Raw genomic sequence first — 16,218 nt, 5'->3', positions numbered from 1 at the left:
GAAGCATTTGAAATGTGGATTTTCAGGCAGCTGTTACGTATAAGCTGGGTTGACAAGATCAGAAACGAGGCGATGATAAGCCGCCTAGGAAAGCCAAGGGAAATCATCAAAACAATTAAAAAACAAAAATTAGAATATTTCGGACATGTGATGCAACACCCAGAAAAATATGGCATACTCCATTTAATCCTCCAGGGAAAGATTGAAGGCAAACGAAGTCCAGGCAGAAGAAGAATATCATGGCTTCAAAATCTAAGGGACTGGTTTGGACAAAACTCAGCAGCACTTTTTCGTGCAGCTGCTGATAAAAATAGGATTGCCAACATGATCGCCAACGTCCAATAACAGATATGGCACAAGAAGAAGAAGATATGAAGGGCTTATTGGCAAATTCCATTCTGCCCAATTCAATTATCAAATGCCTTATTTTGGATTTCTCCATTCTTAAAGAAGGCAAGGCTTTATCTGTGGTGATTCCTTATTTCTTAGAATAGTTTTTGGGTCCTATTCGTACAGTTGCTACTTTCTTTGACGATAGAGAAAAAAAAATCTCTTTCCCCCCAATTCCACTCACCATATTTCAGTGTAAATGTTTTATGTTTGTAACAATACTGTCAAAAAGATAGTTGAGAAATTCTTTATTAATACTGAAAGGCAACTAAGTGCCTTTAAAAAGCCAATAACCTGGAAGGAATATTGGTGACATCCAGTTTTTTTTCTAAATGTCTTATAATATCTTCTAATATCTCTGTTTTTTTTTTATTAAAGAGTTTTATAAATTTTACAGAAAATAAAAGACAATACAAAAACAAAAAACAACATATACAAATAAAAACAAACATTACCCAACAAAACCCCCCTTCCCCCACCCCTACCCAAACCCCCCCTTCCCCCCCCCAGGGCCTCCCAGAGCAGAATATAGGCTTAATTAAAAAAAGTTAAAAAAATTTATATTTATAAAAAAAAGAATATAAAATAGAATATATATATATATATATATAGTTAAAAATTATGAAAAAACTATATAGTATTTTTTATATCAAATTTAAATTGTATGAATTTTATCCATTTATCCCAAACAGCAAGAAATTTCTCTTGCGTTTGTCCCTTTAAGAAAGCCGAAATCTTTGCCATTTCCGCCAAATGAGACACTTTAAGAAACCATTCCTGCAATGTAGGCAAAGATTCCTTCTTCCAATATTGTCCTACTAACAGCCTCGCAGCTGTAATCAAATTTAACATCAATATAACCTCCTTTGTATCACAATCAATAACTATACCTAACAAAAATAATTGTGGAGTAAATTTTACCCTCCTTTTAAAAATTCTCTGGATATTCCACCATATCTTAATCCAGAATGCTTTTATCTCTCTGCACGACCACCAAATATGATAATAAGTAGCGTCCATACAACCACATCTCCAACATTTAGGTTGTAAGTCAGGGTACATAAAAGACATTTTTTGTGGATCAAGGTGCCATCTATAAAACATTTTATAAAAATTCTCCCTTAAGTTCTGTGCTTGTGTAAATTTGACATTTCTCACCCAAATAATTTCCCAGGTGTCCAATGGAACTGGCTCACCAAAATTCTGCGCCCATCTAATCATACAATCTTTAATTAGTTCCGTTTCTGAATCCAATTCAACTAAAACCCCATAAATCCTCTTAATGTGGGTTTGTCTTTGATCCTTCACTTGCTTAATAAGATTTTCATCTTCTCTGAGAAAACCCACCTTACAGTCCATCTTCCATCTGTCTAATAATTGCCTATATTGGAACCAAGAATAAATAATATTTTCTTGTGCTAACTCTTCCCGTGATTTTAACTGCCAGTTTTGTCCATCCCATTTAAGTAACTGTCTACCCCTCTTTTTATTCCTTCTATTGCATGCCAAGGTATAGCCCATAATGGTACTTTGAAATCACTTTTATAATATTTTCTCCAAACCCTAAGTAAAGAAATTCTTAAGATATGAGATTTAAAAGCCCAATCCATTTTTTTATTAAATATTAAATAGGCATGCCACCCAAAAAGTAAATTCCATCCCTCTAAGTGAAGTATATCAGAATTTGTCAAATTTACCCAGTCACTAACTAATGTTAAAACCACCGCATCATAATATAATTTCAAATTCGGCACCTTGAGTCCTCCCCTCTCACGGAAATCTTGCATAATTTTAAACTTAACCCTTGGCTTTTTCCCTGCCCAAATAAATTTATTAAGGCCTTTCTGCCACTCAGTTAAATTGATCTCATTCTTCAAAATCGGTATCATTTGGAACAAAAAGAGAAACTTGGGTAGAATATTCATTTTTATCACTGCAATTCTTCCCATGAGGGATAATTGCAACTTTTCCCAATTCTTCAAGTCTCTCTGTACCCTAACCCACAACCTTTCATAATTATTTTTAAATAATGCACAGCATATTAAACATATAATGATGGTGATCTGAGGGTGGCCATTGCCTCTCTGGGAAATTATTCCAAACACTGTTGAAACATGGCGACATTGAGGATAAAAGGCAGTCATATAACGCTCAAATTTACAGTTTTTCTAAGAGCTAAATGCTTCAGAAATCACTGATTCATCTCTCTCTCTCTCTCTCTCTCTCTCTCTCTCTCTCTCTCTCTCTCTCTCTCTCTCTCTCTCTCTCTCTCTCTCTCTCTCAACTGCCCATCTCCATCACCGCCTCTGGGCGGTATGCAGATAAAATATTAAACAATGAAAACAGAATATAAAATTTACAACTTAAAAAAGCAAAGATTGATTAAACATTAATATTAAAAGTTAATTAAAAGGCAGGGAAGAACTTTCAAGGCACTAACCAGCCCACAGCATCATGTTTCTATGTGAGCCCAAGAAAGGTCACAGAGCCATGTTTTCATTCCTTTTTGGAAAGCCCGGAGAGTGCCCCCCCTCACTTCTAGGGAGAAAATGTTCCACAGGGTGGCGAAAACGGAAGAGAAGGCTTTTTTCCTGGACCCCACAATCAGACTTCTTTAACTGATACGGTCTGCAGCTTGCCTTCTCTGCCTGAATGGATGGGATATTTTAATAGGACGAAGATGGCTCCATAGGTAACCTGAGGCCTCATACCATGTAGAGCTTTAAAAGTCATAACCAACACCTTGAATTGGACCCAGAAACAAATCAGCACCCAATGCAGCTTGTGCATTAAGTGTTATATGGGCCATTAAGGTTTATATGATAAAATAATCATGTATGACATGCTTCATAATATCACTATAAATTAAGAGAGAGAATATTGAGAGTTAATGAATTTACATATTGTGGGAAGCCATTGTTATGACTACTATGATTGTCTAGCTTTGTGCATCTTAAGTGATTGTATGCTTTACAAATCACAACCTTTGGGATCATGAAATATGCCAAGTCAGAAACAAAGTATACGATCACTTGATGTGATTGTTGAACCAATATAGTTGGATTCTTGAAAGTAATTTAATGACAGTTTGTTGCAGTGAAAAATATGGGTAGGGAATTAAAAAATGAATCTTAATATATTTGGAGAGCACCATCTTTGAAAGATTAATATACAGGATAATTACTCAAATACAGATTTCTCAAATTCTACGTTTCATTGATTTACCAGAAAACTTTCCATGTAGAAAAGGATGCTTGCCATGTAGAAAAAAACAGTAGTGGGAAAGTTAGAAAATTGCCTGATTTTCTTTTTAGTTTCAGAATCAAATCTGTTGTATTCTGTTTTTTCTGAATACAGTTTGCTGGAATGCCAGAACATGTGAAAACCTATTCTTCCAGCTGGCTATACCTTCTGTTCTTCTCCAGCTGCCAATTTTAATTGAAACATTTACATGGAAAATTCAAGCTCTCGAAGCAGTAAATATAGAAATCAGGTCCTCCATTTTGAAACTCAAGCAACATATCCCAAATCGGGATCAAAGGTGCAATGGAAGTTATAGTTATGTTATTAATGGCTCCAGTCCAGGAAGGTCATGGAGTCTTGGTTATTTTTGTCCTGTTGGAGACATTGAAAAAATCCAGATTAAAGATAATGTCACCATAACCCTTAAGACATATGGTAAGAGATGGTTCAATGAGTCTAATGCTCAGAAAGGAGATCTGAAGCTGTTTTTTAAACCAGTTCTACAAGGTGAGTTTGTTTTCTTTTATTCCTTGCTTACATACAATATTTAAAGATTTTTGGAATTTACCATGCCTTACTAAACTAAGAATCAAATGTAGTGCTCTTTTCCATATAATTCATTTTCTGTGTTATTACACTGAAATCAATGTTTTGAGATATGATAACTAGGTTCCATCACAATGTGGAATATTTAATTAGTACTTGGAATAGCATATGATAAGGAAGCAAGATCAAACGTCATATAGATGGGCAACAGTTCCAGACTTTCCTGGAGGGTAATATGTAAATGAAAGCTTAAGGAGCCGTGAAAAAAACAGGGCTCAAATGCATCCTTGCCTAAATACTTAAAGCCTGGCTAACTCATCTTTAATTCTAGCTTGCAACATGTTTTATTATTGGTTTTGGGGATGGTGGGGTTTTTTTTTTTTTTCATACATATATTATTCTTCCCCTGGAGAGCTTGGAGCAGAGTATGCTCTATGACAACCTTCTGTTAGCCTGAAAAGTGTACCAACCTTCCAAGACATTCATTTCTTCAGTTCCCCATATTCTCAGCAATGAAGATTTCCCATTTGATAAGGCTGAGGATTAAATTAAAAACAATAAGCTAAAGGAAAAACATGCATGCTATCTAACAACTTAACAGGTACCAGTTCAAAGAGCATTTTGGTATATTACAATTACCCAATAATGTTTGAACAGTGATATATTTAATTGCTTTTAAAAAAAAACATTATATTGCAAGCCGTCCAGAGTAGCTATATCAGTGAGTTGGGTGGCATTGAAATTTAATAAATAAATAAAAACATATGGTATTTGGATGGGTTGGAGACAGAAGCTATATTTATCCTGGGAAAAAACACTTTAATTAGGGCCAGTATGAACTATTTTCACTAGTGGAATCAGAAATACCCAAACATTCTGGGCACAATGTTCAGATGATTCTAGGAAGAAACTAGACTGGGTTTTTTTGTTTTTTTTTAATCTGTTCTTGTAAAAGTGATACATCAAGACTGCTCCATTGAAATGCCACAATATATTAAATTGAAATCATTATCATCCAGAAAGGATTAATGGTAGCCCTTTTGAGGGAGACTATTAGAAAAAAGAAAGCAAAAGTTTTTTATTGTGCAACCATCCATTCCATAAAGCAAAATTTTAAAAAATAGTAAGCTGGCATAAAATAGAGGAGGGCACAGAAAAAGAAGCAGGTCTTTGGCTACTATGATCCTGGTTACCTTTATTGGTAATGAAATACCACAAAGAAGAGGTCAATCATCACAGAAGCCATTACAAAATATAAGACACCCAGGCAAGTTTGCAGATGAGAAAGTATAAAACAGATAAGTAGCATGTATGATGTGATCGGGCAGATCAGTGGTGCCAGAGGGGGCACTCAGAGCCCTCTCTCTGAGCACATACGCCGTCGCCCCAGTCCTAGGCCTTCAGCTGGGATTTATAAAACCTTTTCGCTTTAGGCGTCCGCCGCCATGTGCAAAAAAAAAAAAAAAAGTTCAATCAGTCAATTTCAGGAAAAAAAAGATCTTGCAAAGTTGGAACTGATTGATTGAACTTTTTAGTCCCACCCAGTCTGCTGTTACCACCGCAGCCACGCCCACCCAATGGGCCACACCCACCCGGCATCCGACGATGCATAAGTGGGTTTTGGATTGCAGTTTGGACACTCTGTCTCTAAAAGGTTCGCCATCACTGAGGCAGATCCTAATTAGCAGCTATGGAGTTGTAATCAGTCATTCTTGGAATAAGTTATGGAGAGTACCTTTGGATCTAAATTCATTGTTGATTACTGTAAGACAGCTGCTATCATTTTAAGCAATTGTGTTGTCTTGAGATTCGTGTTATAGAAATAAAGAATAGACATGTTTTTTTTCCTCCCTTGCCTCTACAGAAGATTGCATTTTCACCCTTAGTCCAGATCCAAAAACCAAAGTTTATATACAGACTCCTAACTGGCTGGAAGGCCTTCTTCCTTTAATGTCAGTGTACTGGAATATCAGTGTCCCGCCAAAGCAAGTTGCACAGCTGACATTCTTAAAGGAAAGGATGGGCGTAACATGTGAAAAGAGTAGAGCTTTTATCTACATTAAAGAACAGAGTCCAAAAGCCGTAGAAACTGTGTTCCGTGATGATAATGTACTCCCGAAGACTCTGAATATGAGACAGCATTTTTGGATTAATGTCAGTAATTGTAAGCCATCTGCCAAGCAACAACTGAGTTTGCAATTTTTGGTGACATTTCAAAAAAATTCAGGTGAGATCATATTGTTACCCAACCTAGTTCTCTATAAAATTTCATACAAAGAAGAAACTATTCTGCATGAATGAATCTTTCTTTTAAACCTATTAGACCATGGAACTAGACCCACCCCACTTTAGCCCGTGGTTTAATTTTGGGTACAAAAAGAGGCCTAAAAATGTGACATGAATCAATATGATATCTCTTATTTTGTGCATCATTCTTAACATGGATATTTCTTCAGCCCGATGTAAATGTAAATTGCAGCAATCAAAATGCTGTTGGGCATGAAAGTTCACAAATGAGGAAGGCATCAGATAGCCTCTCTCAACCTCCTATGAAGAGTATCTTTGAAAAGAGCCAGTATTATGTAAATGACTTTTTTTCCTGCCACATAATTTCTTATGTCTCCTCTCCTGTTCGTTTGTTTGTTCCTTCTCTCTTTCTTCAACTCCCTCACCATCCTTTCCTTTCTTCTTACCACCCAGCTATTAATTACTGAAAAAACATTATGTATCTACCAGTCTGTGAATTGTTCATGTATTTCATGTTGATTTCTATTCCCTTCTTTCTAATTCTATGCAAACATGCATGTAATCACCAATATTTTAAATTTGGCTTTGAGTAAATTGACAATACATTTAATTGGTCTTGAGGGTATTTTATTCAAGACATGGAAGATGAGACTGGAGGGGAAGAATCTTCTCTCTTTCCAAGCCCCTTTGATCTTCTGTATGAGAAGCCTTTGATGAGTTTTGGAAGGACCAAAAGCCTTTGCCTCTTATTTTGAACCATCTTTTTCCCTTTGTCCTTTCACAGATGTGACTGTCATAATTGGTGTGGTGGCTGGCGGGATGGCAGTGCTAGCCATTATTGGGCTTCTCATCTGCTGTGTTAAGAAAAAGAGAAAAAAGTAAGTTCATTTTGTTTTAGTGTCCTTTTTCATTGAAATTAAAATATACATGTTTCTTTTTATTGTCAACTGAGATTAGCAAACAATGCAATAGGGGTATTTCCCCTCAGAAATTCCTTTGAAAGAGAGGTTGCATCTGTGGCAGTTATGTCATCTGTCTTTTAGAGGCTCTGTCTGTTGGAATGGCATTAATTGAATGGCAATTGGGCATCTATAGGAAGACTAAGGGAAAAGGAGAAGTCAGGCCAGGAATTTCAGACTGTCTATATGGGTTGCAGGTAAACTTGAAAAAAATGTCTGAAGAGGGAAAATAAAAGACCTTGCAAGCTGTTGTCTTATATGCAGGGATATCATGAGAAGAGTTGTGTACATGAATCAGGACTGTTTCAAAATATTATAGGGTCTGAAGTAGAATGTCAAATTCCATTCCCACTGCATAGTATCCAAGGCTGCCATCTTATGCAGAATATTTTGAACAGTAGCCTCCCTTCTCCTTGATGATAAAAGTATAACAAAACAAAAAAAAACTAGCAAGTTGTAACTAGGGCTAATTTTGACAGTCCACCTCTTCCTCTTTGTTTTTCTCTTTCTACTGTTTCTGTGGTTCTCTCTGAGGATAGATTTTCAGAAATCATTCTCAAAGAATTATAATTATAATTCCAAACCCGTTAGGTTTTTCTGTCAATAATGTTTACTGAATTGTAATTTTGGGGAATATTTTTGACAGCCTCCATAAGGAAGATACAAAAGTCATCTTTTAGATATAGTGGTTTCTACCACTGCTTTGCCACAAACTCACTGACCCTCTGCAAACTTCTCTTCCTTTTTTATTAACAGGTCAGATAGTTCTCAAAGCATCCCAGCCAGTTTTGTGTGTCATTATGTCAATCAGCATTCACTCAGGGTGGGATAAACCCAAGTTTCTTCATTTTTTTCCCTGCCAGTGGAAATCATGCTCTGATGAAACAATCATGACTGTGCTCTCCGTGCCTGTAGACACTCCTGTTTCTAAATTGGCCAAGTCTTTGTCAGCAAGATTGAACTGATGCTCATGATAGAAATCTGAGTCATATTGTACTCAAAGTACTATACATTTTCTGTTTTGGATTATGTGATTTAGCCATACATAAAAAGGAAAATCTCATTAACAGGAAATGATTAGATTAATAAATTACTCAAAGCCTGTGGGAAAATGAGATAGGAAATCCATTGATTCTCCAAAAAGGGGTTAGATTAAGGGCTACACAAAAAAACAAACAAAAAAACCTCAACTTATTTTGGAATTTTCCCCTAAATGGGCAGATTAGGTTCTGTCTTTCCATCTAAAACATAGTTATTTTTCCTAGTTTTGGGGCTGAACCAAACATGTTGTGGTTTCTATTTTTTTTTTATTAATAAGGTTTCTGCATGTTATTACTCACTAGAGCCAGTGCTTTTTTTCTAAAAAAAAAAAAAAAAGATGCCGGAACTCACACACGTCATACAACCCACCTTGTCTACCCTACAAGGTTCCATCCAAAAAAGGTGCCGGAACTCCGTTCTGGGCATTCTATGAGAAAAAAAGCCCTGACTAGAGCATATAAGCTGCTGGCCATGTGTAATAATTCATTGGCAGTTAAATGTAGCCTTAGGTTTTTTTTAATTAAGGTGGATGAATAAACTAGTGAAGTCACAATATGAGGTCATTAAAAAACAAAATAAAATTGAAATGATATTTTATTACCCATTTCCTTTATGTGAATTAAGGTTAGCAAACCTCACAAAATAGACTATTTCCCAGGCAGTTAACTAAATGAATTTGTTATTAAGACCTGTGAAAATCTACAGGAGAAAGTAGAAGCTGGCTTTCAGAAAGAGCTTAAAACCTGCAAGACAACACTTGATAACTGTGAGAACCATTTTTTTTCCTCTAGGGGAAAAGAATCATGGTAGAAAGTTAAATGTGACACCTTTTAATTAGCAAAATGAGAGTGTAAGCTTTGTAAATCAACATGAAAATTTGTGAGTGAGTAAAATGCAAAAGTGTATTGTTTTAAAACTTATTTTCTCTTCTTTTTTAGCAAAAGAAAGGAAAGCCAAAACCCAGTGGTGGGAGTTTATAATGCCAATGTCAACACCTTGTTACCTGGAAGGCAGGGCATTTTTAAAAAGGAGAGGAAGAAGAATGATTCTCATGTCTATGCAGTCATTGAGGATGTTATGGTTTATGGGCACCTGCTTGATAATTCCACAAGACCAGAAATGGCTGAGGTAGGGGTGTACAGGCCCTTTTCTGGACCAGTAAGTACTACACCACCTTCCCCACCTCCAATCAGAAAAATATCTAAGAGCTCGGACCTGCAGGAACCATCAGACATGCTTGTAACTGATAGTGAGAACTATACCTTTGCATGTCATGTGCCAGAGGATATCCATAATGGTGACCTGAATGTGAGTGGTAATGGGCACATGGGCAGCAGAAACAATGAACAGGGAAATTCTGTGGACTAGACTTGATATCTTGATAATCTATGACTTCTCTGATTGAAAGAAAAAACTAACGCTTGCAACTCACTTATGGGTTGTGTTCGAAACCTATTTATGTGGTTTCTTTTGTTAAAATATAGACTGCAGATGTGTTCATATTTTTGGAAAGAGGTTTCTGAGGATGTAATGCAATGTTATGATGTACAGAATGCAACAACTTTTAAGTTTGCAGATTTTTTTAGTCTTATATAACTAACCTTTTATAAAAAAAGTCAACAAATCAACTGCTGAATGTTAAACAAAACTAAGAAATGATGTTAGCAAAAGAACTCTTAATCCAAAAATTGCGCTGGTAATGAGCACTAAATGCAAGAATTGTGCTTTTTATAAATGAGATTTTTACTTATTCTCCTTTCAGTACATTCAGTACAGTGCATATGTATTTTTTAAAAATATTACTTTTTTAATTTTAGCTGTTTGGAAATAATTTAATCTATTTTAACAAATCATCCTCAGTTACATATTTCAAAGGGTGGGCAACAGTAAGTTTGTAATGAAAATAAAAGGACCATTCTACAATTAATGGAATTAACTGTTCCGTTGTTATGAAATAATGGGTTGCCCTCCTACTTAACTATAAAAATATCATGGTACATAGGAAACAAGCCTTCTGAGATATTTGGGCCTGAGCTCTATGGTTTTTTTGCCATTTTACGCTAAGGACTAAGGTTTTTTGGAAATCGACATAAATCCATCACCAAAAGTCTGTCTGTGCATCCATCTGTCTACTTTTGGGAAAGGGAAGTGTGGAAATTTCTTCGTAGAAATAGACAGTTTTGAATATATCAGTGGTTCTCAACCTTTTTAATGCCGCGACCCCCAACCAGTCGTAAGTCGAGGACTACTCAACCGGTCGTAAGTCGAGGATTACTCAACTGGTGCAGCACCGTTTGCAGAATGGGACTTTTGGCGGGCTCAGCAGGGCAGAGACAGCCTGGACAATTCCTATTGGCTTTTGAAAGCCAATAGAATTAGACTCTATTCAAGAGAGTCTATTCTATTGGCTTTCAAAAGCCAATAGAATAAAAGGGAGTAGCACAGCTAAGGAAAAGGGGGGAAAAATGGCAGACTGCATTGTTTGACGACCCCCGTGAAATGGTCGTTCAACCCCAAATGGGGTCCCGAACCACAGGTTGAGAACCACTGGAATATATCATCAAACCTTAGCATAGGCATACTATATAGAGTGGCCTATTGTGAATTAACATTTAATAGTTTGGGTTAAATACTTGATTTGGATAATCCTGACTCCAACCGATTCAGAGTAGCATACAATAGAATCAACAGAATAAAAACAAAATACAATAATCATAAAAATAATTTAAAAAGTAAACAAGAACCAATGGTAAATTTGGCAAACCATACCCATATATAATGGGCAGGAGCCCCAACCACCCTAACCCAAGACCTGAGAAAATAGAATGCAAAAAGGAACAGAAAAGATATAGTTCAGGAGGGTTCATGTTTTATTTTTTTTTTAAAGTTTACTATCTTTATGTAATTTATCTTGAAAAATACTCTTGCCATACACAGGATTCTATTCAATACATTTCAATAGAGGAGAAGATGTGGGAAAGCATTTTCACTTCAGCTTGAAATTAACATTTTGAAGTTCTATGTAAGCAGCTAACAGCTGCAAATTTTTTTGCACTGTTCTAACCTTATTGGCTCTTGCACAAAGTATTTTCCTGGTGAAGAATAGCTATGAGACGGTTGTTTTTAGAAGAGAGAATTAATAGTCAAAATGAATTCCTAGAATCCAGGAGGAGGCATTGTCAACCTTGTATGTGCAATGGAGCTTCTGAGAGCACCCCTTCCTCCCCCTTTGCTGTACAAACAGATTGTTCCTGGGCTTGGAGGACTTTCTGGAATGGCCTGGGCATTGTAATGAGCTGACAAAAAGGACCGGGCATGCTAAGATTGTCATGAAATTGATCGGTCTGTATGAAAAACTAAACCATTTTGTACATCTGTAATTATTTCTATTATCCTATTTCAGGGATTGCAAATATTTGAAAGGTTGCAGGCTGCAACACAAGGCCTCCTGATTTTTCCAAAGGCTGCAGGAGGCCTTCTGATGATGCTACAGCATCACAAGAAAAGTCAAGTTTGATTTTAGCCAAGCTTTAATGTTCTGTTTAATCATTTTATTTCACTGGATCCTTGGTGCTCTCTCAGCTTGTTTGCTTGAGACGTTTCATTACCCAACCAGGTAATATTATCTGTACTACTGAGTGTGGGGATTGCTCCCTGTTTATATACCATTTTTATTTCATTTTAACTGTGTGGTTAGATATAAACTGAACAAGTTGTTTGTTGTCATAAAGGATTATATATGATATTGGTCCTTATATCCTCAGGCAAACAAGATTGAGTTTGTTTACATTCTTATATGTGCATATTGTGAATTTTGTCAAGGATGTTTGGGATTATTTAATGAAAAAGAAAGTATATTAAAGCACTGTCAATTGTCCTTCTAAAGTTGCAAAAATATTTCCTGTTAGCATAATTATTTCTGAAATCAACATTCTTGTCAACAGTAAGACAGATTTATTAATTTTGTCACTAATAATAGAGGGGCTGTTATTATAGATCCAAAATTCCAGTTAACTGAATTTTAGTATGAACTCTTGGGTCAAGTAAACATTATAAAACTATCTTTCTCTCCTATCTCATTTTTTTACTTTTCTGTCACAATTTCTATTCTTTAATTAATTATAGCTTGTTCTTGATACATTTCTTATATTTAAAACCTTACTAACTTGCTTTCTTAATTTAGACAGAATATTTGTAGATATTTGTCACAATTTTAATATAAACGGAAGTTCTGGTGTTAGTGTTTTCATAGTCTTGTAACATGATGGTTCTTGTATGTTCTCCTGACACAATTGTTTTATTTAATTTGCATTAATGCATACAATTGAAATGTTTGTGTATATGCATATTGTATATACTTTATGCATTCTTCAAAATGAAATAAAAAAATGTTTACAATTTAAGCAAACCTCAAGTGATTTTTTTTTGTTGAGAAGCTTAGTTTGAAATCCAGCAAAGGAAGTATAAAGAGTAAATATATTCTGGTTGAGTGTACTTTGTTCTTCTTAGCTTATAAATTGTTAAGGGGGAATAGATAACATATTTGATTACCATGCTAATCTTTTTATTACATGATAAAAAATATACTTTTAGAAATTAAAGAAAGGAAAAAGTAATTTTAAGAAGACTTACATAAAATGGACAGGGTTAGGTTTTTTTAGTCAACTGTTTCTTCATATTTTTCTGTTCAATTAAAAAAGGATAAATGTGTTCTCTGCATTTTAGCTTGTGGTTTGACTGAAGATTATTTTTCACCTTGAAAACTGAATTAATAATCTTTGGAATCAAACAGCCTATTTAAAGTTAAATTTTAGTTCTTCAAGAATGCATGTATGTTTAGACAACCTAGCTCTGATAAAAATTAAAAGCTAACATGAGGGATTTGTAATTTGTAAAAAATAAAAGCTACTTAGAGCCGTTTTGCAAAATAAAATCTGTTCATATATTAGAAAATTAGGAAATAAATGTAAATAAAATGAATTATACCAACAGTTGGAATTTGCTAATGATGAAGAACTGTGAACTAATTACAAATATTTATGTAATAAAAATGGTAGAAAGATTTTTGCTATCCCAGTTTTACAATCTTGGATTGAAGATAATATTTGCTCTGAATTTTTGAAGAAAGAAAATGAAAAAAAAAGTTGTGTGGTCATGATTTAAAACTATATTTAAACATTGAACTAAAAGGATGTGGATTTTTCTGTTTCACTTTTTTTTTCTATTCCATTTCTTTTCCTTTAAAGTTTAAATACTAAAACAAAAACAAAAAAGCAAAAATAAAAATATGGAGGGAAAAATGCCAAGCAAGGATTGGCCATAGCAGTTTAAAAATACTTCTTTCATTCCAGTCTCTCTGTTTATTAATGTAATGAGTATGCCTTTTACACACGTTTAAAAGATATAAATATGTAAAATATGAAATATTAATGCAATTGACAACTAGTAGGCATTGTTATTGTCAAGTCTACTTTTATCAAATGTTATCAAACAGACAAACTGGTTCACTCTACTTTCCTGCCTTTGTACAAAACATGGACTCTTAATGCAAAATGAAATAATTCTCATGGAAATATTTACCAGTTAGAACATACAATCATCAACTGCTATTTTAATTTTTCATTTTCTTAGTTAGATACAAGTACAAACTTCATTATGCCCCACACAAACGATGGGGTTACACTTGCTGTAGTGGATGATATCCCTATAGTCTCGCAAAACTTGCCTAATTCCTGGTTAAAGGCATCTAATAACCAACAATATTTAGTTTTCAGTGACAACATCACCCATCATAACTATCTTCCAACAAGTGCCCCTACTAAGAACACGGACTGACTATATGAAGGTCAGACTGTTCTGATATTATTTTGTTTCGTTGTATTCCCCATTTCCTCTGATTTCACTGGTTTATTCCCATGTATAAAACTATCTGATTGTACCCTTGTTTCTTCTGATATAGGCCGTATCCATTATGATTTAAGGTAGATACTTCTGGACTTTTGAGACAAAGTTTAAAAACCTCAACCCTTGAATTTTACATAAAGCTTTCTGGATGAAGAAATTGGAATAAAAAAGAACTTCCCGATAGACAATATTTAGGTCATGTCAGAATTTTTAGTTGACTAGCCTATCATGCTTACTTTTATCTGGGACTTCTAGAACAAGGCTTTTCAACCTTTTCACAGATTGTACCACTTTTAGGACATGACAATATTTGAGTACCACAGTGTTAGCAAGGTGTCAAAAACTTGATTCATTTGTTGTTATAGAAATAGCTAGTTTATAATATTATGGAAAAGTAAAAAGTTGAGGTTCAATGTTCCTTCTACTACAACAGAGGAAGTCTGTTCTTTTTCCCTTCTCCCCCTCACTTCCCCCCCCCTTTTCCTCCCCATTGTGTCCTACTATTTGCTTTTCTATTTTTGTATTTTATTCTATAATCTAATAAAATATTACAACTGTAGAAAAAAAGTACCAGTTTTAATTTCTTTGGTGGCTGTTCCTTTGCTGAATCACTTTCCCTTTGCACTGACAAATGTAAGATGAATTTATCCATGTTTATTAATATTAAGGTGACCAACCGTCCTCCTTTAGGGAGGACAATCCTCCTTTTGTAGGTTCTGTCCTCCCTCGAAAAGTGTCCTCCTACATGTCCTCCTTTTTGATATTTGAAGACTAATCTGCAGGGCTTTTTTTCTCATAGAACGCTCAGAACGGCATTCCGGCACCTTTTTTGGGATGGGTTTTTTTCAACTTTTGCATGAGCTGTGCTACTTCCCCTATTGGCTTTCGAAAGCCAATAGGAATTGCTGCTGAGCGCGCCAAAACACCCGGCTGGCAAACTTTGCACGTGCAAGTTGTCTGTATTATTGTTGCAATGAATAAAGTGTTTCTTTTATTTACGATATTTTTTTCTTCAATTTATTTGTGTCCTCCTTTTCATTGTAAAAAAGTTGGTCACCTTATTAATATGCACCACTACCAGCTAACTCAGGGGACTTCAAACTTGGCACTTTTAAGACTTGTGGACTTCAATTCCCAGAATTCCTCAGCCCTCATGCCAGCAATGGGGTGGGCGTGGCTTCTATGTGATGCGTCCGGCCCGTGGGCCGGCAGTTTGACACCTCTGCTTTATGCTATTCTCAGGCAGATAATATTCAAATCAGTCTTGTGGCAGCACATCAAAGAACAACAGGATAGCTAAGAAGACAAAAGATTATCTCCCCCTTCCCCCACTCACCAAACCAGACAGAGTAAAAATTTATACAAAACCTTTGCTTTCAGAGAACTTGAAACAGCCCTCAGGAGGAAAATTGCCATAACATTTACAGAAGTGGCTTGCCAAAACCTTCCTCCTAGGGCTAAACAAAAATAAACCAGCCACAAAACACTCAGCCATCCCTCGTGGCCAAAGCAGGATTTGAACTCAAATCCAGCCTTGCAGTCTGTGGCTATAACCCTGAAACCAAATTGGTTTTCTATAAAGATTTCCCTTCCCCTCCTTGGCTCCAAGGAAAAGGAAAACAAATTGAACACACACAGTATGCAGCAATTAATCATCTCTTTTGCAGTAGCAAGAAGTCCCAAAGACACCTATTTATCAGAAGTTAAATAAAACATCATAGGGTTGTTCCTTTGACAAGAATACCCTCAAATGCATTATTAAGGGTAAATCCAAACTAAGATGCAAAGGAAAATGTGTATGCCACATATACCAAAACAGAATATCAGAGTTGGATGGGAGATTAGAGGTCCTCTAGTCCAACCCCTTACTGAAACACAAGAAACTCTA

General features: G+C 35.4%; 1 protein-coding gene across 3 annotated transcripts in view; it reads left to right on the top strand.

The window, feature by feature from the left end:
• CDCP1 (CUB domain containing protein 1) overlaps nt 1-12,829 on the top strand; it is a 66,526-nt gene extending 53,697 nt beyond the window's left edge. For 2 of the 3 annotated variants that reach the window (XM_039336123.1, XM_039336121.1), the window contains 4 exons: nt 3,748-4,140; nt 6,044-6,406; nt 7,211-7,304; nt 9,365-10,735. In XM_039336123.1, coding sequence (XP_039192057.1) covers nt 3,748-4,140; nt 6,044-6,406; nt 7,211-7,304; nt 9,365-9,794 — 1,280 coding nt within the window. In that variant the 3' untranslated portion in view covers nt 9,795-10,735. Of the gene's footprint in view, nt 1-3,747; nt 4,141-6,043; nt 6,407-7,210; nt 7,305-9,364; nt 10,736-11,829 lie in introns of those variants that run through there. The other variant, XM_039336122.1, reaches the window with a different exon arrangement.
• Nucleotides 12,830-16,218: the final 3,389 nt, after the last annotated feature.

This window comes from Crotalus tigris, unplaced genomic scaffold (genome assembly GCF_016545835.1).
Source record: "Crotalus tigris isolate CLP2741 ecotype Arizona unplaced genomic scaffold, ASM1654583v1 scf7180000017666.27876245, whole genome shotgun sequence".
Lineage (NCBI taxonomy): Eukaryota > Metazoa > Chordata > Lepidosauria > Squamata > Viperidae > Crotalus > Crotalus tigris.
This window is presented reverse-complemented; position numbering and strand designations above follow the sequence as displayed.